At 38.2% G+C, this 23,078-nt stretch overlaps 1 protein-coding gene across 7 annotated transcripts; it reads left to right on the top strand.

Moving 5' to 3' along the window:
- The first annotated feature begins 1,660 nt into the window (after positions 1 to 1,660).
- Positions 1,661 to 22,621, top strand: LOC103981494 (serine/threonine-protein kinase EDR1). 7 transcript variants are annotated; one of them, XR_010501239.1, is made up of 20 exons: positions 1,661 to 1,909; positions 4,143 to 4,197; positions 4,295 to 4,527; positions 4,650 to 4,853; positions 5,248 to 5,439; positions 5,556 to 5,815; positions 7,629 to 7,754; positions 7,942 to 8,016; positions 9,217 to 9,312; positions 9,721 to 9,807; positions 10,633 to 10,753; positions 11,840 to 12,110; positions 13,204 to 13,327; positions 13,418 to 13,473; positions 13,548 to 13,704; positions 20,868 to 21,156; positions 21,250 to 21,322; positions 21,412 to 21,516; positions 21,862 to 21,975; positions 22,321 to 22,621. XR_010501239.1 is itself a non-coding variant. In XM_065167636.1 (19 exons), the coding sequence occupies exons 1-18, from the start codon at positions 1,895 to 1,897 to the stop codon at positions 21,492 to 21,494; spliced, it is 2,517 nt and encodes an 838-aa protein (XP_065023708.1). In that variant the 5' UTR covers positions 1,661 to 1,894; the 3' UTR covers positions 21,495 to 21,516; positions 21,862 to 22,245. The 7 variants fall into 7 exon arrangements, 6 of the variants coding, with proteins under 6 accessions (XP_065023708.1, XP_065023721.1, XP_018679994.1 ...); XM_065167636.1 differs by lacking the exon at positions 22,321 to 22,621 and having other exon boundaries at positions 21,862 to 22,245; XM_065167649.1 differs by lacking the exons at positions 21,862 to 21,975; positions 22,321 to 22,621 and having other exon boundaries at positions 13,418 to 13,437; positions 21,412 to 21,699.
- The last annotated feature ends 457 nt before the right edge of the window (positions 22,622 to 23,078 follow it).

Genomic DNA, 23,078 nt, shown 5'->3' with positions numbered 1-23,078 from the left:
CTATAAAGGGTCTTATGCTACCCGAATTTTTTTCTAGCTTAAATTATATATTATATGTATGTATGTATGTATCGATACGTTTTTAATTTAATTTTATAGGAAACTCAATAGAACTATGATTGACTTGAAATCTCTAACATATCAAATAATTAAAATACATCATAACATCCGGATGCTAAAAAGAGGACAAACGTATTATAAGATAAACGAGTTGAATTGTAGAAAAGATCCTTATGTGCTAATACAAACTCATGGTTCATGATTACGATCAAGAAATACCTTCTTCCCGATTCCTGGGATATTAAAACAGAGTTTAGACCCGTGTGTGTGTCGTAAAAAAAGAATCCGTTGGGACTGTGATTCAATATGATATTATCCAGCTGAGTTTGGACCTGAATATTTGGTTGTTATCGGATCCGTTACGGGTTCCAAACCCGACCATAAATTCACAGCAGACTTGAACTCTGTGTCAATTCACAGCAGACTTGAACCGTGTGTCATCGATCGCGATTAGAGGAGGGTTGGACAAGCCACGTCCAGCACGAGAACGAATGAGCCTAAGTCGGACCCGCCTTCCACCATCTGCAACAAATACCGCGACAAAGGCAAAATTTGGGACGATGCCAGTCATCAACTTGTTATCTAGCTACACGTCAAGTAAGCCCAGTCGTCCCTCGGTCAACTGGGCAACCCACGACGGCCATGAAAGAGACAATAAAGAAAACGATTTAAATCAATGAAACGTCCAATCCTCCTTCTTAACCATTCTCATGACTATTGTCCTAAGTTGGTTGTCCTTTTTTGCAGCCGAGTCAAAAAGGTCACTTTCTCGAACTGATTCCGTTACAGCTGAGACATACATGAACCCCACAACGTTCAAACCGTACTCAGTTCACGTGTACAGAAAAAAGCTCATGCCCCATTTGAAAGAGCTTTTTGAAGTTCGAACGAGGAGGAGGGAGTGGCTAAACCATTAAATTATCACTAGTCACGACTGAAACATGCCATTTATTTTTCATTTTAATTAAATATCTATCAGTAATCATAATTCAGAATCGAAATAATGTGATTTTAATTGACATTAATAATAAAGTACCAAAGGCATTTCAAAACGTCCTGACCAGCCTCGTGACGAGATGACGTGGAAGAGAATGCGTGGGGCCGAAGCTGAATGCTTCCGTGCAGTTTCCCTCGCCACTAAATCCAACCACATGATGTGGGCGAATCACAAGCATGGTTTGTTTGGTCCTAACCCACCGTGCGATAAAACAAACACACGTTCCGCATCCGTCTTTCGATTCGAATGCCCCGTTCGACCATCCCGTTTGACAGCCCGGGCACTCAGGCGGGTCCCACGTGATTTCTCGATTCTACGCAGAGGGTAAGCACGGGGGTGGTTGGAATTCGAACCACCAAGATGACGTGTGAGCTTCAACGTTTCGACCGCGACATGGCTACGCTCCGCGTCGACGGTCGAATGCGAACGACGGGACCACGTCACCATAAAACTCGTATTAAGTCAAATTCATGATCACCGTCCAATGACCGAGATCGAAGGAGATCCTGATCTCCCGCATAGTACTTGTACGCGCAAAAAATAAATAAAGAAGATTTCATCAATAAATCGAATTATTTCTAACCCGTTATATCATTTCTTTGGTTCGTTCATTTCCCCTCACACTTTTGTTCTCCATCTTCCTCACTTTCTCGCCCCCGTATTGATGCTCTAGATCTCTTCGATTTCCTGTTCTTATCAGTATTCGGGCTCCTGATTACGATCGGCGTGTCGGTCGGTAGATTCAGATCCGCGATCGCTACCGGACTCTTCGACCGCTTTTTGAGTCCTTGACGGTTATTCGAATTCGGTGAAGATGAACGGATTCGTCCGCCGGCGATGGATCGATTGAAGGCGCGTTGATTTGTTCGATTCTATCACAATATGGTTCCAATGCGTTTGAATTTGTTTCGGTGTTGGTGGAATTATGTTGATGCGTTGCACTTTTGACTAAATTGGGGTATTTTGGTTCTCTCTACTCGTTTAATCTTTGCAAATTCGAATTGATTTCTTCGACTAGGGCAGCAAGGAATTGCGATATCATTTTTTAATTGACGATAAGGAGAATCGGTCTCTTAAAACCTTTGGATACTGGAAGTTTGATGTCTATTGCTTTAATAATTGCTCCGTAATGTTTCGTGGTTGATGTTATTGCCTTGCTTTTGAATGATATCATGGTTTACTGATAGAGACGGTGCTGTCTTATTTGAGTAAGAAGTATCATTTACGATTTCTGGCGGTTTAGCAGTTAAACAGCTTTTCCACGTAGTTACTTGGTTCTTATATGTGAAGGATATATGACGATTTGTCAGAATGTACGAAATTATTGGTTCTGTTTTGTTTCAGCAGTTTCTGTTGGTTCTTGGAGAATGTAGAGAGTGGCTGCAATCCGTTACAATTTGGGACGATTTCTTTGTATAACTAATTATTAATTTACCTGGTCATCGAAGTTGTAGCTCTTCCTTTAAGTCTGATTACCTCACAGGAAGATAGCAGTGCTGATTATAAGAGAGTATAGAGACCTGGTTAGGATGTCATGCCATAAGGATTAGACTAGCACTAATATATGCTCCCATCACCAAAATGGTTATTATGCTTTTACCTTTCATGTATCAGGAGAAACTTGGGAAACTTCGGCAGTCAATTAGATTTGTTAGCCTGAGTTTGTGCCAAACTCTATGCTTGGGAAGCTGATAATGGTTGATGTCCTCCACGCTAGATTGAATTTTTTCCTAAACTTGGAGCTATCAGGTTCCAATATCCAAAAGACCTATGTGGGAAGAAAATTCCAGTCATCTTTCCTCAAAGAAGAATTATTCCAATCACTGTTTGCATGGCCTTGATGATGTTTTTCTCTTGATCTCAATGGAATTCCTTCACACTTGGTGCTGTTGGCATATTGCTTAAATTTAAATGGTCGAGCTTTATTAAAATCATGAGCCTTTAGCTATGTGAATTTGTTGCAATCACATGATGACATTCTTTTTAAATTATCCCTGTGGTGGAAGAGAGGCTAAATGCTTTGTTTTACATGCTCCAACTAATTATGAGTTCAAGCTTTAATTTGAAATTTTATGTGACTTTGCTCCTGTATGGTAGTGAGGTCAAATATATATTTTGTATGAGTGAATGGAAAGAACAACTTAGGAGGACGACAGTCCCAAAATTATTTGTATTTTAATTTTATCAAATATCTGATGATTAATTTGGTTAGTCTCTTTAAGCTTACATTTTCATGAAGTTTCCTCCACTGAGAGGATATTAATGGAAACAATTCTTTAGCTTGCTTCCTTGTTTGCCACCGAGTGTCAGTGCAATGCTGGATCAGGCATCACACGTGCATTATGCAACCAAAGCAGTGCTTGCACTTTTATATCTTATGACCAGAAAATTGCTATCTTATGGCTGCTAATAAATTTGATCATCTTACAATAACAAATAGTTGTTTATTGTGGATATACGTGACCAACTATCATTTGACTTCCTGTGATGGTCCTGGCTATAGGGAATCCCAAATGTCTGTTATTCAAATTCCTGCAATTTCTTTTTATATCATTTGTGGCGTCCCATAATCCCAGTATATCTCATCTATGGCCAATTTGATTGTCGGCACTGTTATTAGTTTTATGTAAGCGATGGTGGCTGAATGCACATGTTTGGCTTATTTTGCTTTGTTTGTGACAAATGAAACATTTTGACTGGAGCATTAAGACATATGTTCTGCTGCTTATCCTATGGTTTTGGAGCATGTTAGAAAACTGGAATTCCTGCTGATCTTTTTCTTGTTTCTAAATAATTTAGTTTCACTGGTGAAATCTGTCTCAAGTTTGGCAAAGACTGGCAATTTTCAGGCATAACATCTAAAGTAGAAAAACATTTAGCAGTCTTACAGCTACTTAAATGCCATTTTAGTTCCTGTAAAAGTTGACATAGATTCTTGATACACATGATGCAACCTCTACTTTGTTACATTATACTTTACTATGAAGTTTACTTCTTATTAAGAAGAACATGTGACAATTAGCTTCTCTGATTTTATGTCTGCTTGTGGAAAAGTTTGCCTAACTCAGGTTTCTTGTATCTGTAGACATTAGGAACGATGGAGGAAGGAAATTTAAAAGAAAATTACTCTGATCTTATTGGTGAGCTTTGTTTATATAGTACCCAACGTCCTCTATGGGATGAAAAGTGAGAGGAATTACTTCTATATTTTGTGTTCCTGAAAAATGGAATTGTCAGGTGATTCAACACGTTCTGAACCAGTGGCTTCTAATGCTGCTTGGTGGCACTCAGATATTGCAGAAAATTTAAAGTCTGTTTCTTTGGCTCCACGAGGAGAAACTTTGACTACTGGAGGGTTTCCATGTGATGTATGGCAAGCTGAATACTCATCTCAGGCTGCTTCTCAAATATTGTGGTCCACTGGAACTTATTCAGGATTGATACCGAATGGCTTCTATTCTATCATTCCAGTGAGAAATAGAATCTTTTACCACAGATTTTATTTTTATTTGCTGAATCTTTATTGTTTCCTTAGTTTGCTTTTATTCCTTTGAGCAACACAGAGATTTTTTCTCTTATTTAATTAATGCAGGATAAGAAACTTAAGGAGCTTTTTGACACTATTCCATCTCCCGATGGGCTTTATTCTCTTGGTATGGAAGGGTCTAAGGCTGACATAATTCTTGTAGATGCAGAAAAGGACAAGAAACTCTGCATGTTGAAGCAGTTAAGTGCGGCCATGGTGAAAGGACTATATGCGAATCCTGCTTTAATAATAAAAAAGATTGCTGGCTTGGTTAGTATTCTTTTGAATATCTTAATTGATTTATCCCACCAACTTAATTATATTTTTGACCAGGCTACTTCTCACTACGTTTTCTTTTTCTTTATAGTTAAGCAGGTTGGATTAAATGACACTTAAGGGAAGCAAATGTGCTAGTTTTATGAAATCAACCAAACCATCATATTTTGTTTTCACACGTATTTAAGAAATATAATCTTTTAGAAAATGGGTAATAGGTGCCTTTGCTGGATCATGTTTTATGTTTTATTTATAGGTATTTATATAAATATCTAAGAATACGTATTTTTAGGTTGAATATAAACATATAATATGTATAGTCATCATATAGTATAAAAATCATTCTCATTTTATCTTGTCTCATGCTTACTTTCTGGTTCAAAATTAGGTCTTTGACTTCTATAAGCGTCCAAATTCAGATCTGAGTCCTGCAAAAGCTGCAGTAGAAGATGTTTCTCATTTGATGGATAATAGAGGCATCCAACTGCTTGGACAGATTAGGCAGGGATCATGCCGGCCTCGAGCAATTTTGTTTAAAGTTCTAGCAGATGCTGTTGGTCTTGAGAGCAAACTTGTGGTGGTAGTAATCATTTCTATTATATCTTAGTATGATTAGGTTGCTCTTCATACACTGAACTATGTTGTGATATTGAGCCTATCTAAATGGTCACTTTTTCATATTATGTATTTGTATAGGGTCTACCTAATGATGGTGGTGTCAAATGCATAGACTCATTCAAGCATATGTCTGTGGTAGTTGTGCTGAATTCTGTGGAGCTACTTGTGGATCTTATGCGCTATCCTGGACAGTTGATTCCATTTTCAACCAAGGCGATATTTATATCCCATATTTCTGCAGCAGGGGAGAGCGACTCTGCTGAGTATGACTCTTGTGATTCTCCTCTCGAACCCAACAGTCCATTATATGGGCTCTCAGACAAAGTGGAAGCTGCAGGGTATGTATCATGTTTGCATTAGTATGATACCCGTTTTTTTTATTTTTTGTGATGTATATCTAGTTGTCATTTTAAACTGACATATAATTATTTGTGGGCCAATTTCCAAATATATAACATATATTGCATTTTCAGTCCATTCAATGGAGTCCTAGTGTCCTATTTTTCCTTTTACTATCACCATCCAGGGGGTAATTTAAATTACTTGATCTGTTTTTTCATCTCACATGCAATAACCATTACAAAAGATTTTAATTTCCTCTAAACATCGCCAATAGATGGTGGAAGATGGAGTATTAAGCAACTGTGGTTCATATCCATATTGAAGTAGGAAAGCTCTTGGTTAAATTTTAGATTGTTTTATTTTTTTAATAGTTAAATCATTTCTCTTTATGTTGTAATACTTTTCTTGACACTATTTATGCTGCACTACCATCAATATTATCATTGCTTAATTTTACAAGAATAATATTTAACTTAGTTAGTTGGGATTAAATTGTAGTCATAAATGTAATGTTGACTCCTTAAGTAACTGGGACTCATATCTAGACTGACTTAGGGGCCAGCAACCAAGGTCATTATGTATGACTTAACAGGAAATGTAACTGCATATGTACTATATTTGCTTGAAGAATTTCTCTAGTAAGGGTTTGAATGTTCTATCTTCGGTCTCATTGTCTGTTTACATCTTTCTAATCTCTCAATTTTCCATCAAAGCCCTCTTTTCTTTATATCCTTTTCTCCGATCACTTTTCCCTTTGTCTAATATTTTTCATCATCCTTCATCTGTTGATCACTTGTGCCTTCATACACCATAAAGACTGTTGCAGCCTTTATGGAAGCACTGTTTACATTATCTATTGATCTGTTCCTTAATTTCTTCTTGAACTTTGCATAGTTAGAATCAAGGGTCTAAATGCCTTTTCTGTACCAATTTTAGCATCTATTGAAATGATATGATGGCAGCATTATAGGTGGTATACCGTCCTACATCGGCCTGCGTCATTGAATAGAGTAAATAAAATGAATGATAGATGTACCATTATCAAGCTGTAGGTTTCAATTCTAATAGTTGGTTAGACCCTCAAATGCTACATACTGGTTTGACCAATATATAAAAACTTGGTTAGACTATCTGATGAAGCATTTGTCTCTGAACTGAAATTGTGCAGACTCTGTCAGCTTTTCAAATCTCTCTCCCAAAATCCAAAAGCATGGACCAACTAACCAGAATGCTGTGTTCCTAGTTCAATCATTTGGCCATCAAATATCTCTCTGCTTTATTTCTTGTACTGGGACATCAGGTTGATTTTTTTTGTCAATAACCAATAAATTTGGGGCCATAACCTGCTTGCAGACCTTCCTTTGTTTAATCCTGCATTGGCTTTGCTGAATATATGAAAAGTCTGCTTTAATTCAATGTGAATTTCTCTTTTTCAGATTGTAACTAGTGGAGCTAATTTCTTTAAGACATCTCTAATTTTTTGGAGAAAATTGTTTCAGAGCTTTCTTTCTTAAATTGTATTCGATGTCTGTTTTTACAGTAAAGCACTAGTCTTTTTTGTTGTAAGTAGAAGCAAGAAAGTAGAATGCAATTATTATAAAACCTATGGGAATCACTTAACGGATTATTGAATATTTGTTTCATATTATTTCTTGCTTTGAAGTGTTTTCTGTTGCAAAAAACGCCAAGTTTGTTGCTATTGTTATACTTTTTTATTTTTGTTCTTTTACAAGTTCCTGTGGAATTAATTGTCTTAGCTGCACCATATGTTGTTTAGTGAATTCAAATGGCTTCATCCTAATATGACAGTTCAGAGCACAATGAAACTCTCCAATCTTTGTATCAGCGGAGAGCTGACCCATCATCTAGCCTGCTTGATCATTCACTGCGTAGGGTCATGCTGAGATCAACAACTTTTGCTGAGGGAAATTTAAGGTAATATTTTGAGTTGAAATGGTCAACCATTGATTCTCGTCTCTTTCACCTTTCTTTTGCTAGATTTTAAGCTAAAGCTTATATTGTCTATCATCTTTTAATCCTTTTTCCACTTAATAACATCATATTTGAGTTTCTGCTTTATGTTCATTTCTTTGTTGGATGGCTAAATGATTGTATCACATAGTGAACCAGACATTGCAAATGCTTTTTGGAGGCGCAGCAGGAGGAAAGTTGTTGCTGGACGTACAGCTAGTTCAAGGTTTGTCTTGTTTAAAATTCTTATCGGTATATTTTCTGTGAATTTGTTCATATATAGTAGTAACAAATTGTTACATAACTGCCCTTAACCCAGGTAATGGTCTATATAATCTAGCAAATTTATGCCTTTCAAAATGGGAGAAAACATCACTTCTAAGGTTATGGGCTAGTGTACAATTTTGAGACTTACTGCATGACCATTTTGTTAAGGAGACGGTTTGTCTTAAATCCCTCATGCATTTCTAATTTTACTAGCCTAATCCACTAGTAGTTCAAGATCCATCATCTGTTTCCTTTGATTTGTGTTAACATTAAATTAACAAGACTTGCATATTTATAGGAAATTCTATGTCCATCAACAATCCTTTTTTGTTTTTTAATGCATGAGTTGTGATTTAGGAAAAAGAACTCTGTCTGCAAGTTTGTTGTGCTAAGATTGTTGTGTGCTTCATGGAATATGGATACCTTGTTATTTTGCATGTTCTGAAGGACCTTCCTTTAGTTTTCTTTTTAACAAAATCAGTTGGGAGTTCCTTAAGTGCTCAACATGTTTTTCATGAGTGAGGCAACAATCGGAGCATTTATTTGCTTGTGGCAGGTTGATTTCTGATATAGTATTCCAAGTTACAAAATTCATATAATGTTTATTTAAGAAACCATAGATCCCGAAAAAGTAAATAATAATTATTTTAGCTATTACAACTGTGAGTGGACAAACTTTAAATGTCTACTGCATGCATACTTGGAGATATGCGAATGACACAAATATGGATCCATGGTGCTGCCTGGACTTGCCCGTGGACAATTTTCTTTTAGCAAAGGATACATGTGCATGAACGAGTTGATCAAATGATATATTCCAATACTTGTATCACATATTATAGTTCTGAAACGGATTAAATTTTCATAATGATAGGTATATTTGAAATGCACACAATTATCCTATAGAAAGCCTACATTTGTTTAAGGTCATGTTGTTACATCAATCTGTTACTTTCTCCTGTATCTTCTTTCATCTTTCTCCTCTTGTATCATCAAAATTTGTGATGATACATTTGTTTAAGGTCTTTCATCTGTTACATTTGTTTAAGCCTACATTTGTTTAAGGTCTTTCATCTGTTACATTTGTAACATCAAAATTTGTGTTATTACTTGCAGTCCAAAGCTTTAGGATTACAACTTGTTTTTGTTGTATGTGCAGCCCAGAGCATCCTCTATGTAGAACACGAGGACGGTCCATGCTTGGTAGCGATAGACAGTCATTTAGAGAATATGCAGATGGTGTAACCATTTCAAGGTTCCTGAACTCTCCATTAAGTCATTTTAGTTTTTATCTTTCTTGTTCTTCAGCTTTTCTGGGTGACTATTTTTGTATAAAGTCTGATTCACACTTGCAACTGTCTTTCCAAGTTCAGCTCAATAGATTTATTATTTCTATCATTCACTTTATCATCCCCTTCCTCTGCCTGAGCTTACTCAAACCCTTTGCCCATTTGTGAAACCTTTATCAAACATGTGAACTTCAGTCACTAGTGTAGAACCTTAAATGCACGTATATCGATCACCTTGTAGACAATCAGTTTAATTTTTTTTAATGTGTATTTTAGCTATGAACGCTTGGTTGTGTTTTGTTATTCTAGTTGCAGCCGAATGCTTATGGCATACTTGATAGCAAGTTTAAGTGTTCTCAAAAACTCATTTGCAGGTCAGATGGTGCTTCAACATCTGATGCTCGTAGAATGCGGAGAAGAAGCATTAGCATTACACCCAAAATTGGGGATGATATTGTGAGGTTGATGCATGTTCTAGTTTGACTTACTTCATGCTTTTAATTCATTGAGAATTCAATAATTGATACTGCAATTCATTCTTCATCCCTACATGTTTATTTTCTGTACTTTTTGTTATACTTATGAATTAAGTATCATTAGAATTGTTTTCTAAAACAGAGTTCCAAGTTACCATATTATTTTGACCAAGGTTCGTAATTTCGTACCGTATTGGAGTTTCGATGTTAGCTCGGTACGGTACGATACTATATACCGAGCGGTATACCGAATGGTATACCGCTCGGTATATATATATATATATATCGTTCCGTTCGATAACGGGCGGTTCATGTACCGGTCAACTGACGGACCGATATGTACCGCCCATACCGGGCTGTATTATTCGAAATTGCATACCTTGATTTTGACAATGTAATACTTCAAATGTATATCTGGTGTTATTATTACAAATATGGGTTTCCTCCAAGTATTTTTGATGATTAATATGAACCAAACACTATATGCTTATCTTATTATAAATGGGAATTTTGTTTCCACAACGCAAAATGTATAATAATGGATTTGCACAATATATATTCAGTTTATTGCATTGTGCAATTATGAATTCCTGGATGGTGATATCTTGTATATTGGTTGTCATGTTCCTATACGGCTATACCTTCTCATTTATTTTATATCTTGTTTGTTCCTTGGTATATGTGGAAACATGTCTTGTTCTTCTTGTTGTGATTTTTGTAAAACATATACTTCTACTTGTTTGTGTGAATTCAGGTAATTGTCATATGTTTTGATAGTTTTTCGTCGTTCTCATAAAGCTTCTTTTGTAGGACTGTTCGAGCAATGAATGAAACTTTAAAACAAAAACGTTTCCTGAGAGATCATGTTGTTGAAGCTTCAGGTTCATTCTCTATGAATGATAAACACAGGTTGAATGATCCATCAAGTAATGTATGTATCCTAGTTCCAAGGTTTGCTAATGCTTTCTTGTTGTTCTTGCATTGTCACTCATTTTTATGTAGACACCATATTCTCATAGATAGTTCACATCAAGGTTCGCAATATCGTACCGTACCGGTGTTTCGATCTGGGCTCGGTACCAGTACGGTACGATATACCGAGCGGTACACCCAGGTGTACCGAGCGGTATACTCATGTGTATCGAGCACTGTAGCACTGCTACAGTGCTACAGTGCACTCGGATCGGTAACAGGCGGTCCGCGTACCGGCAACCTGTCGGACTGGTACGTACCGCCCGTACCGGGCAGTACAGTTCGGTACTGCAGACCATGGTTCTTGACTTGTTACAGCTATATGGATCTTTTCTCCTATGTATGGTAGTACTATGAAGCAAGGTTCGCAATACCGTATCGTACCGGTGTTTCGACCTGGGCTCGGTACCGGTACGGTACGGTATACCGAGCGGTACACCCAGGTGGTACACCCAGCTGGCTCTAGTAAATGTGCTTGTGCCAGTTGGTATACGAACCATGTCATAGCATGTCAACTGCTACATGCAATACTTGCATGGCAACGAAAAGGTGACCTCTGCACCATATTTGAATATTTACTATTTAAACCTGATTAGGATCCTGCTGTTGTTCACCTGTACTCTTACTCCAGGCCTACACACATACTTGGGAATAACGGAGGGCGTGACGCCCACATTGAGAATTATGTGGGTACCACCTCTACAAAGATTCAAATCAGAATCTCTTCAAAATGTAGAGGCTAAGCTTGGTTGGCTTGTTTCTGTGCACCTTTAACTTAATAAATTCCTCATCACTGGTTGATAAGGCTATTCAATATTGATGTCTAGCTCATTCAACATACTACTTTCTTTGTGTCTCTTGTGCTTACTCGATGGATACGCAGTCTTTAAGATGTATTGCATTTTTTTCTGTACTTTGCTTACTTTATGTTTCTTTGAATTTTTGTTTGGCTTTGCCTAAAGTGATTCCTGCTTTTTCTTATACTGAATGTGTGGAATTTCAACTGCATACTTAATTTTAAGCCTAATATCACTTTCTTTGGCAGGATGAAGCATCTGGAAGACTTTCTAGTACATGTAATAATTTCAGAAAGCAAACAGGTTCGACTCAGAAGGCTATATCATTGCCTTCATCTCCTCATGTATATAGGGGTGAAACTTCAGATATAAGTGGGGATTTTCTAAGAACAGAAGTCATGGAGTCAAAATGGAACAAAATTTTGCAGTCATCTTCCCTTCTGAATAAGCCTTTGCTACCCTTTGATGAATGGAACATTGTATTCTCAGAGTTAACTGTTGGGACACGTGTTGGAATAGGCAAGTAACTTGAAGAAATATATTTCTCTTGCATATCATTTCTGCATTTTGATTATGGTTTACTTTTGAGTTAAATTGACCATGCTCAAATCTTCTGTTCATGATCCTTTCTTATCCTTATCTGCAACTGCATGTTTCCTCACTCCTAGTTCTTTCACTGCATTACCAAAATCTAGCAAATGACCTATTCCGATCGTTCTTTTTAGTGATTGCTTAATTATGTATTATCAAGATACTGAAGTGCATTGCAAATGTATAACTTGAGTTGTGTACTGCGAGCAACTAGGGAGAAGCAAAATTTGTGTCAATCAATTACATCTTTACAGCAATCAGTTGCAGGTTGTCTTTATAATTGTGCAAGCCAATAAGATATATTTTCTATGTACGAATTAATCATGTTTAACACCCAAAAATTCCTTAGCTCAAAGAGGCTATCTTATAATGCTATCATTAAGGTTATGCAGAAGTTCTAATCTTGGTGCATATACAAGATGTACCATGTTAAATGATGGTTTGTACATGCATCTCCAATTGGAAGCAGTTAACTTCTTGAAGCGACTTAACAATATGCAAGCCAAGCAAAAGAACTTATAGTTAACAAGTAGGTATCGAAAGCCAAGAACATTCTGGTACATCAAAGTTTTTAATCGAAGACTCATCTGAGGTCCTAGGGGTACCCTTCCCTTTCTTTTCCATAAATGGTTCTAGGAATATCTTTCATTACATATACCAGTGTACTTTTGGTGTCAGTCAGTGATGACATACCAAACAGTCCTTGCTATTTTTTATTTGTGCGCAAAGCATGTAATATCATACCGCAACATATATATCAGTCAGAGAAGATTCTGGTATGGGTTTTAGTATTATTATTTAAATCCATTTGTTCTTACTGTTTGAATTCTAACGCCTATCACTTGCAAAAGAGTTGGTCTCAAGTTTCTTTAGCTGGACAGAACTAGAAAATGTGAAGCTATTTTCAGCAATTATTTGATCTTAAGAATTCATGCTGCCTACTATTTGTTAATGGGATATTATTGTCCTGCTAAGAATCAGAGGACAATATTTCTTAATAAATTATTTTACTTATGTTTAGGATTCTTTGGGGAAGTTTTCCGTGGCATATGGAATGGTACTGATGTTGCAATAAAAGTGTTTCTAGAACAAGATATGACAACTGAGAACATGGAAGACTTTTGCAATGAGATATCCATACTAAGGTATCACTTTCTTGCCATATATAAAGATTTAACATGGTCTTTCTGTTTTTAGATGCTTTTCTTCTTACTGCATTCTTTTTCTCTTTTCAGCCGTCTTCGGCATCCTAATGGTAATGATTTTCTACTGCCAGATAGTGATTTGGGAGGTAGATTGAGCAATGAATCTTTTGCATACAACTTTCTTCACTTAATTCTTGTTGTATATATTTTTTTTGTGCAGTTATATTATTTCTTGGTGCATGCATGAAGCCTCCACACCTGTCATTGATTACAGAATACATGGAGATGGGATCTTTATATTATCTTATACATACGAGTGGTCAGAAAAAGAGACTAAGTTGGCGTAAGAGATTAAAGATGCTTCGTGATATTTGCAGGCAAGTTTCAAGAATGACCTACTTATCTTCTTTCCTATGGTTGTGCACTGTTCTACCTCCCATATTTGTTTTTTCTGTTCTTGTTTGGTTCTCTCTTCTATATTCCTTTCCCATATCACCTTTTTTTTGTATAGAATTTCCCTAGGATAGGACGAGTTCCTGACCTTTTCTTGGTAGATGCACATTAGGTTCCAAAATTCTCATAATTTTTCTTCTTTTTTGTTCTTGTAGTCTGTCTTTTCTTCCTTTTAAATTCTTTTACTCGATTCTCAAAAGTAAGGCATCACTTGTTCTCCTTTTCTGCAGCATACATACCATCTTAAGTTAAATGTTTTATGTTCATAATCTACTAAATGTAGAAAATTTTTGAGGTTGGCACTCTATTTTTGTCGTGTGATGTTTTTTCTCTAACCTTCTAAGTCGTCCTTGCTTCTTTAGCTACTAATATTACTAAAAATATTGGCATTTTGTGTCATGGGGGTAGGCTAATACACAAGGTTCGTAATTTCATATCGCACCAGAGTTTCGAACTCAACTCGGTATGGTACGGTATAAGTATATCGAGCGGTACATTTCGGTATACCGCTCGGTGTGTGTGTCTATATATATATATATATATATATATATATATATATATATATATATATATATATATATATATATATATATATATATATATATATATATATATATATATATATATATATATATATATCCTTCTCCCCACACGAAAAACAAAAGAGAGAAAGACGACGTCATCCGGTTTCTCCACGCGCAACAAAAAAGGAAAAAGAAAGGTGACGTCATTCGGTTTCTGCCCGCATGGGGAGAAGAAACTGTTCCCTTCTCCCTATGCGAAAAAAAAAAGAAAGGACGACGTCGCTCGATTTCTGCCCGCGTGGGGAGAAGAAACCGAGGGTTGTTTCTCCCCATGCAAAAAAGTAAAAAAAGAAACGCCTCGTTCCTTCTGCCTGCGTGGGGAGAATAAACCACTTCTCCTCGCGACATCGCCGAGGCTTCTTCTCTCCCCATGCGGATGAGAAGTCGCCGACGATGACATGGCCTTATCGCCTCAGATGAGGAGGCGACATCATCTGCGGCATCCGGCGAGGGAGGGCGGCGACAGATCAGGATCGTCGAGGGAGAGCAGAGTCGGATCTTTAGGTTTTCTGTTAGGACTCTAGCTTGGAGAGTCCTAATTGAGAGGGACATTCATGTAAAACCTACCTAAGCCGACCCTTATTAAAGAGATGACGAGGCCGGCTAGGGTTAGGAGGTTGTTTCTTAAAGAAGAATTAGGAGTTGTAAAGGAATAGGAGTCTTGAGTAGGAGTCCTATTAGGAGTTGATTAGAAGTAGGAGTCTTGAGTAGGAGTCCTATTAGGAGTTAGGGTTTAAAAGCCCTATAAATAGTCATGTATTCCTCCTATTTTCATAAGCAATAGATGAATCTTTTCTGCAGCCTTTGAGCAGCAACTTGGAGGGAGGAACCCCTATAGAGTTCCAAGAAGGCCGATCCCCTAAAGAGATCAACCCCAAGTTTAGAATCTGCAAGGGTTCTAACACCTGGTATCAGAGCAGCGTTCTTGGCGTCTCGCTGCCCTTCCACAGCCATCCATCAACCTTCCACAACCGCCCAAAGCAATTCCCACAATTGCTTAAGAGATCGTTGCCAAATTCCGTCGTCATCTCCACCACCACGGATCATCCTTTGATCTCCCCGTGAATTGCAACAGGTTCTGGTTTTCTACCTTACTACTGCTGCAATTTAGTTATCCTTATTTGAAAATCCCAAAAAAATTATTCCTATATTGTTGCATAAACGTTTCGTCATAAAGTTTTCATCTCTACGACGAAAGATACATTGCAGAATTCCAACCGTATAGCACCGTCTGTTTGATCTTGCTACTGTGTTTTTTCTATCCAAATCTCTACGAAATTTTTATGACATCTTTGACATTTCCTAACAGTAGATTTCCTTTGGTTTTGTCAAAAAATTTTCAATATAAACCATTGATACTTTACGTCTAATCTGCTATACTTGAAAATCTGCACTGTAAAATTTCAGCCGCGTAGCACTGTTTGTTTAATCTTGATACTACGTTGTTTCTATCCAAATCTCTATGAAATTTTTATGATAGCTTTAAGACTTCCTAACAGTGGATTTCCCTTTGGTTTCATCAAAAATTTCTTAATATAAACCACTGATCTTTTACGTCCAATCTGCTATACCTAAAAATCTATGCTGCAGAAAATTTCAGTCGCATATTGTTGCCTTAACCCATCTATTTGCAATCTTTTTTGAATAAAATTTTTTATACACTTCATAGATTATCTTGGCTTCCATCTAAGATTGATCTATTAAGAAATTCATCTCTAAAAACGATTTTATGTTGCTGCAAATTTTCGTCGTAACCCGCTGAAATTTTTCGACGAGAATTCTGCAATCGTAACTTGTACCAATTTCCTTGCTGTTATACTGCCGAAATTTTCTTGATTAAATTAGATATCCTTGCTGTCATATAAACTGTGATTTTGCTATCAATTCCCTCCTCAATTCTCTCAAGTTTTTGGTGGAAATTATGTCGAGAAACCGTTGTTTCTTCGACGACAATTCTACTCTTACAAGACAGCACATACTTGCTGCAACTTCCACTGATTTCTATCAAACCTTTGCTACCATCTACCACAGATCCAAAACATTCATCCACAGCCCTAAAACTCTACTAAACCACACCCTCAAACTGCACCCAAAATAGCCACAAAACAATCCTAAACCATAGCCTACATCCACCAATCCACCAACCCATTCGACCATCACCTCTCTCAACCAATACATGCCTTTTATCCCGACAACAAAAGAGAGATCTTAACATCACAGATTTGGCGGCATATACTATGGCATCTGAGGAAGTAATTAATGCTAAATTTGAAGCCTTCGAGGTGCGAATGAAGGATAAGATTCGGATGCTCTTTACCGAACTCAGATTGGGCCGACCACTAAGCCCGAAGAAATCACATCAAGGAGAGAGCTTTGCCCAATCGCACCAAGCCCGAAGATATGACTTCCAAGAGAGGGGAAGCTCTATGACCAACCTCAACTATCCATGCATGAGAGTGGACTTCCCTAGATGGGAAGAAGGAGACCCAATTGGTTGGATCTCGCGTGCGGAGCAATATTTTCGGTACCATAAAACCGCGGATGCATTTATGGTGAAAATTGCAGCTATACATCTTGAAGGGGATGCTATACAGTGGTTTGACTGGTTTGAACATACTTATGGAGTCCTTTCATGGCGACAATTCAAAGAAGGACTGCTGATCCACTTCAGACCAACCGATTACGAGAATATTGACGGACAACTAGCAAAGATTCGACAAACCTCTACCATTCAGGAGTACCAAACCAGGTTTGAAAGGTTATCTAATCAAACTCATGATTGGTCTCAAAAACAGCTATTGAGGACCTTCATTGAGGGCTTGAAGCCGGAGATCCAAGGAGAAGTTAAAGTGCGACAACCGTATACGCTTATGGCAGCCATCTCTTTCGCACGACATCAAGAGGAGCAATTGAACCATGAAGCTCGGAGGACTAGGGTCGCTCCTCAACTAGTAATACTGTCGACCAAGTCCCTACACCAAAGAGGTTAACAAGAGAAGAGCTTCGGGAGCGATATGCGAAGGGCTTATGTTGGCATTGTGACGAGCCGTGGAGCCGTGAGCATCGCTGTAGTAAAGGGGGACTTCTTATGATTGAACCGATAGAAAAGAGGTCATTGAACATTCAGAAGAGAGCCTTGAACATGAAGAAAAAGATGCAGAAGAAGAGCCACAACCGACCGAAGTTACGGTACATACACTAGCTGGCCACTCAAACCCGCAAACGATGAAAGTTGGAGGCCTTCTCAAACAACAAACGATCACTGTTCTCATCGACACGGGCATCACTAATAACTTCCTAAACAGTAAGGTTGTTGTCCATATGAACTTACCTATTGAGAATTGCAGCAGGTTTGTCGTTAAGGTTGCCAACGGACGGATTTTGAAGTGTGATCATAGGTGCCCGCAAGTGAAACTGTTGCTGCAGGACCAAGAGATAATTGCAGATTTCTTCCTCCTCCCTCTTGATGATCATGAGGCCATACTCAGAATTAAATGATTGATGACATTAGGTGATATTTCTTGGAATTTTATGCAACTATTTATAAAATTTTACAGTAAGGAGAAACAGGTGATACTGCATGGAAAACGTGAGGGCGACGTAACGATGATTTGCACACAACAAATGGAGAAGGTTTTGCATAAAGCATGCAGGGGCTTTTTGGTACAACTTGAGCAGCAAATTAAAGGAGAGCCAATATAATTTGAAGATCCAAACCTATTTCCTTTGCTTGCTGAATTTTCAGATATATTTGACGAGCCGCACAACCTACCTCTTACTCGTCGGCATGATCATTGTATAATGATTTTTCCAATCAAATCTCCAGCAAATACTCAGTCATATCGGTATCCACATCTCCAGAAGGATGAAATAGAAAGGATTTTAAAAGAGATGCTTGAAACAGGAGTTATTCGGCCAAGTTGCAACCTCTACTTTTCATCGGTGCTACTTGTACACAAGAAAGACAGAACATGGCGAATATGCGTTGATTACCGAGCTCTCAATGGCATAACCATCAAGGATAAATACCCTATTCAAGTAGTAGATGAATTGCTAGATGAAAGGGAGCACAAATCTTCACAAAGCTGGACCTTCGATCTGGGTATTATCAAATACGAGTATATAAAGAAGTCATACCGAAAACCGCCTTTCGAACACACAAAGGCCACTACGAATTTTTACTTTCTTCAACAAAAGGTGAAATATCTTGGGCATATCATATCAGAGGAAGGTGTGACGGTGGACCCCTTCAAAATTGAAGCAATGCAAAACTGGCCTATCCCAAGGAATATAAAATTGCTACATGGCTTTTTGGGTTTAACAGGCTACTACCGTAAGTTCGTGAAAAACAATGGAAAGATCAGTGCACCACTTATTTCCTTACTGGAAAAAGATGTCTTCCAATGGTCGGACAGAGCCTCCACTGCCTTCAACAAACTTAAGGCAACCATAACGACGACGTCGGTGCTAGCGTTACCAGATTTCAACCGACCCTTCATCATTAAGGCCGATGCATCTGGAGACAGAATGGGAGACGTTTTCATGCAAGATGGTCGACCACTCACATACATTAGCAAGACATTGTCTCCCTCCTATCAAAACATGTTAACATATGATAAAGAGATGCTTGTCATTGTGCACGTAGCAACGAGGTGGAGATCGTACTTGATCAGGCGATACTTTCAAATCAAGACCGACAATAAAAGCCTAAAATATCTCTTGGAGCAGAAGATATCTTCCCCCGAGCAGAAAAAATGGGTAACAAAACTTCTTGGATTTGATTATGAAAAAACTTACAAAAGGTGGAAAGAGAATGTTGTTGCAGATGCGCTTTCGTAGCTACCTGAGCAAGCTGAATTTTCGATCGTTTTACTTCCAACCAGCGACTTCCTTGAGGATATTAAGATGGAATGGCAGGAAGATTCGGAGACCAGTAAGATAAAAAAAAAAATTATTAGAGGAAGCACCAAGCTCCGTGGCTCATTAAAATCGGGACTCAAAAGAATTATGCTATAAGGGACGCATTGTGCTTGTGACAAATTCTACTTGCATCTTCAAGAGCAGATTTTGGACAGAGTTATTCCATATGCAGGGTACTAAATTGAAAAGGAGTACAACATATCACCCACAAACTAACAGCCAGACGGAAGTTTTGAATAGGTGCTTGGAGACAGTCCAAAGCCACCCACCAAATATGACTACCCAAAGAGAACTCCAGACCCAGCCAAGTGCCATTATTGATCGACGGATCGTGACTCGACGACGACGACCCACTAATGAAGTGCTAATACAGTGGGCGAACATACCAATAGAAGATGCCACTTGGGAGAACTATGACGACTTGAAGATCAAATTCCCAGAATTCACGAATCATCAGCCTCGAGGACAAGGCTGATTTGAAGAGGGCGGGTCTGTTAGGACTCTAGCTTGGAGAGTCCTAATTGAGAGGGACATTCATGTAAAACCTACCTAACCCGACCCTTATTAAAGAGATGAAGAGGTCGGCTAGGGTTAGGAGGTTGTTTCTTAGAGAAGAATTAGGAGTTGTAAAGGAATAGGAGTCTTGAGTAGGAGTCCTATTATGAGTTGGTTAGAAGTAGGAGTCTTGAGTAAGAGTCCTATTAGGAGTTAGGGTTTAAAAGCCCTATAAATAGTCATGTATTCCTCCTCTTTTCATAAGCAATAGATGAATCTTTTCTGCAGCCTTTGAGCAGCAACTTGGAGGGAGGAACCCCTATAGAGTTCCAAGAAGGCCGATCCCCTAAAGAGATCAACCCCAAGTTTAGAATCTGCAAGGGTTCTACCATTTTCTCTTTTCTTCTCCTTCTTTCTTCTCCCTCTGTTAATACCATTCAGTAGCGGGCGGTGACGATCGATTTAGGGTGATAACGAAGTCGAAATAGCCCCAATCGATGCTACCACCCAATAGTGGCCGGTCCGCGTATCGGTCTACTGACGGAACGATACATACCGCCCGGTACGGATAGTATCATTCGAAATTAAAATCCTTGCTAATGCATTTATAGTATTACACCCAATATAGACGAAAGATTCTTGCTAAGTTGGCACCTCCAGCATGTGTATGGCATGGCCCATTCCAAATATCTTTCACCCATACTGGCACATGCTACTTGACTCCACTTGGCAACATTTTACAATTTGGCTCTGCTTGCTCATTTTGGGAAAGTTCATAAGTGATTTTCCACTTCTTTTATTTGTTAAAGTTATTCAACGGCCAAGACATGTGAATCACTAGAGTTATTCCCACAAGTAAATTATCAGTTATGGTCCACCTAGAATGATTAACTATTCAATGCCATTTTTTCCTTCCAATTATCCTTTCTATAGTATAGATTTTTCATGAATTAATGCTAGTAATAAAATTATGAAAAATAGCCGATCCTAAATAGTTGGGACTTACGATTTTTTTATTGTTATCGTAATAAATTTATGGAACAAGCATTTTTCTAGTATTACCTGATTACTTGTTTCTTGGTTTCAAGGGGGCTGATGTGCATACATCGTATGAAAATAGTACATCGTGATCTAAAAAGTGCAAATTGTCTTGTGGATAAACATTGGACAGTTAAGATTTGTGATTTTGGTCTTTCGCGAGTAATGAAAGCTGGTCCAATGAGAGATAACTCCTCTGCGGGAACCCCAGAATGGATGGCTCCTGAACTCATACGCAATGAACCATTTACAGAGAAATGCGATATATTTAGCCTCGGAGTCATAATGTGGGAACTTTGCACTCTGAATAGGCCATGGGAAGGCATGACACCTGTTCAGGTGAGCTATGGTTTAGTTCTTGTCCAAAATATGTTCTGTTGCCACATAATCGTCTAAAGGAACTGCCATCGTCATGTTGTTTTCTGCTGTCAGGTGGTGTATGCCATTGCTAATGAAGGGAAAAGGTTGGTTATACCTGAAGGTCCTCTCAGCAGCCTAATTTCCGGTACATCAAATTTGAAGCTATAACTGGTTCTGAAATCCAAGTATATTATTTACTAATCAACTAATAGCTACTTTGCATATCTGTTGTAGACTGCTGGGCAGAACCTGATGAGCGACCAAGCTGTCAGGAAATCCTCACCCGCCTGCTTGACTGCGAATACTCTCTCTGCTGATGTTTTATGTTGACGGTGACATGTACAGCAACTGTAATTTAGTTCCTGCCGGTTTTAGCTGTAAAGTAGTTTCTCTACTAAGTTGTAACAGGAGCTTCAAACATCTTAGGTTTCAATCGTCGTCATATAAACAATTCAATATCAGTATCTTAATTATTCACGTTTAATGACCAATATCAGTATCCTAACTATTCACGTGTAGTTGTAGTGATGGACCTTCTAGGATTAGCTACTGAGTTTCTGGTTTTGAAATGTTACATTTACAATACTATTCTTAAAATTGTTGGTCATGCACGTCGACAGTTGAATCCCAAACTTGCACCTAATTGACTATCTCACTGGCGAGTTTTATTATTGGTTTTTGCAGGTTATAGCTGGTTATTTGATCATCTGTACAGAAACAGAGACATCTTTCTCCCAGAGTGCGCCTCCTGTTCCCGTCCTAAACAAGGCTCACCTCCTTTGTATGTAGATTGGCCAGGTTACAACTTCTACCCATTTGTTCCAAACGTATGATTTCAATCTTGACATTTACGAGGATCCTCCTCCAGCCATGGGTTTCAACATCTAATATATTCGTTGCATACATTTTCCTTTTGGTGAAGCTTGAAACTGGATAGTCCAGTTGCCACATCTACGTGGGCCACCTTATGTGTTTTTTGCTATGTGTCCCACTCACGCATGTGATCATTTCTTTTTGTTGGAAAATCACGAGGGGTTCAGCATAAGAATCCAGTGTCTCTTGAGATATGGATTCGTTAATAATTACTCCTTTTGTTCTATTTTTGTGATTTTTTTTTATAACTAACAGCTTTCGAATTTATAGGTTCTTCCTTGGACGGTATAATTCAAAGAGGCCTGGCCTTGGCTTTAAAGAAGTTTGGGCTTTGACTGTAGATGACTATCAGAAAAAGAGTGTCGTCTTCAAGCTTCAACTTTATAAATCCCGGATCGGACTGGGAAATCAGATTCTTGACAGATTTGATTACTAGTTAGACCATTTGATTCTTAAAAGAAAAAAAAAAAGCCCTTTAATTTATAAAAGTTATCGAAGGGGTCAAGTCTAGACTCGACCAAATCGGTATTTGGTTCCATTTTGGTTAGTTATGCTTTCACCCCGTCGATGCCTTTGGATAAAAGAAAATACCTTACCTAAATAGTGAAACAACCCACTATCTTTTATTCAAATTGTCCACTTTTCGCATGCGTTATTCTAAAAGTGGCTGTGTTGCTTTCATAACAAAAGACCACTCTTTGCGCTGGACAATGGATGCTCTCCATCTCGTTTTGTATAGAAACTTCACAGCCTCCTCGCACGAAGATGCTTTAGAAGATGTGCAGCCTTTGGCAAACCCTTCTTATGCAGGCATTGCTATTTGGCCGGACCGAATCAACCTCGAAGCTCACTTATGGTGATTCATCTTTCGGGCAATGTCCATTCCATCGTATCCAGTTCGTGAGCCATGGTCCCGACGCATACTTAAAAAAGAAGATCTAAGTGGGAACAGGTGAACCTCTCAACCATCGACCTTTACATTTGTTTGATCTCCTTTTTTTTTGTTGGAAAATACCAAAAGCGGCCGT

The sequence above is a fragment of the Musa acuminata genome, chromosome BXJ1-4 (assembly GCF_036884655.1).
Source record: "Musa acuminata AAA Group cultivar baxijiao chromosome BXJ1-4, Cavendish_Baxijiao_AAA, whole genome shotgun sequence".
NCBI lineage: Eukaryota > Viridiplantae > Streptophyta > Magnoliopsida > Zingiberales > Musaceae > Musa > Musa acuminata.
Note: the sequence above shows the minus strand (reverse complement) of the source record. Positions and strands in the feature narration are given on the sequence as shown.

Bases quoted from the DNA above. Each gene is read 5' to 3' on its own strand.
- LOC103981494 (XM_065167636.1), top strand. The intron at 8,017-9,216 runs GTTTGTCTTGTT...TTGTATGTGCAG, and splicing joins GGACGTACAGCTAGTTCAAG to CCCAGAGCATCCTCTATGTA. The intron at 13,328-13,417 runs GTATCACTTTCT...TTCTCTTTTCAG, and splicing joins AATGAGATATCCATACTAAG to CCGTCTTCGGCATCCTAATG.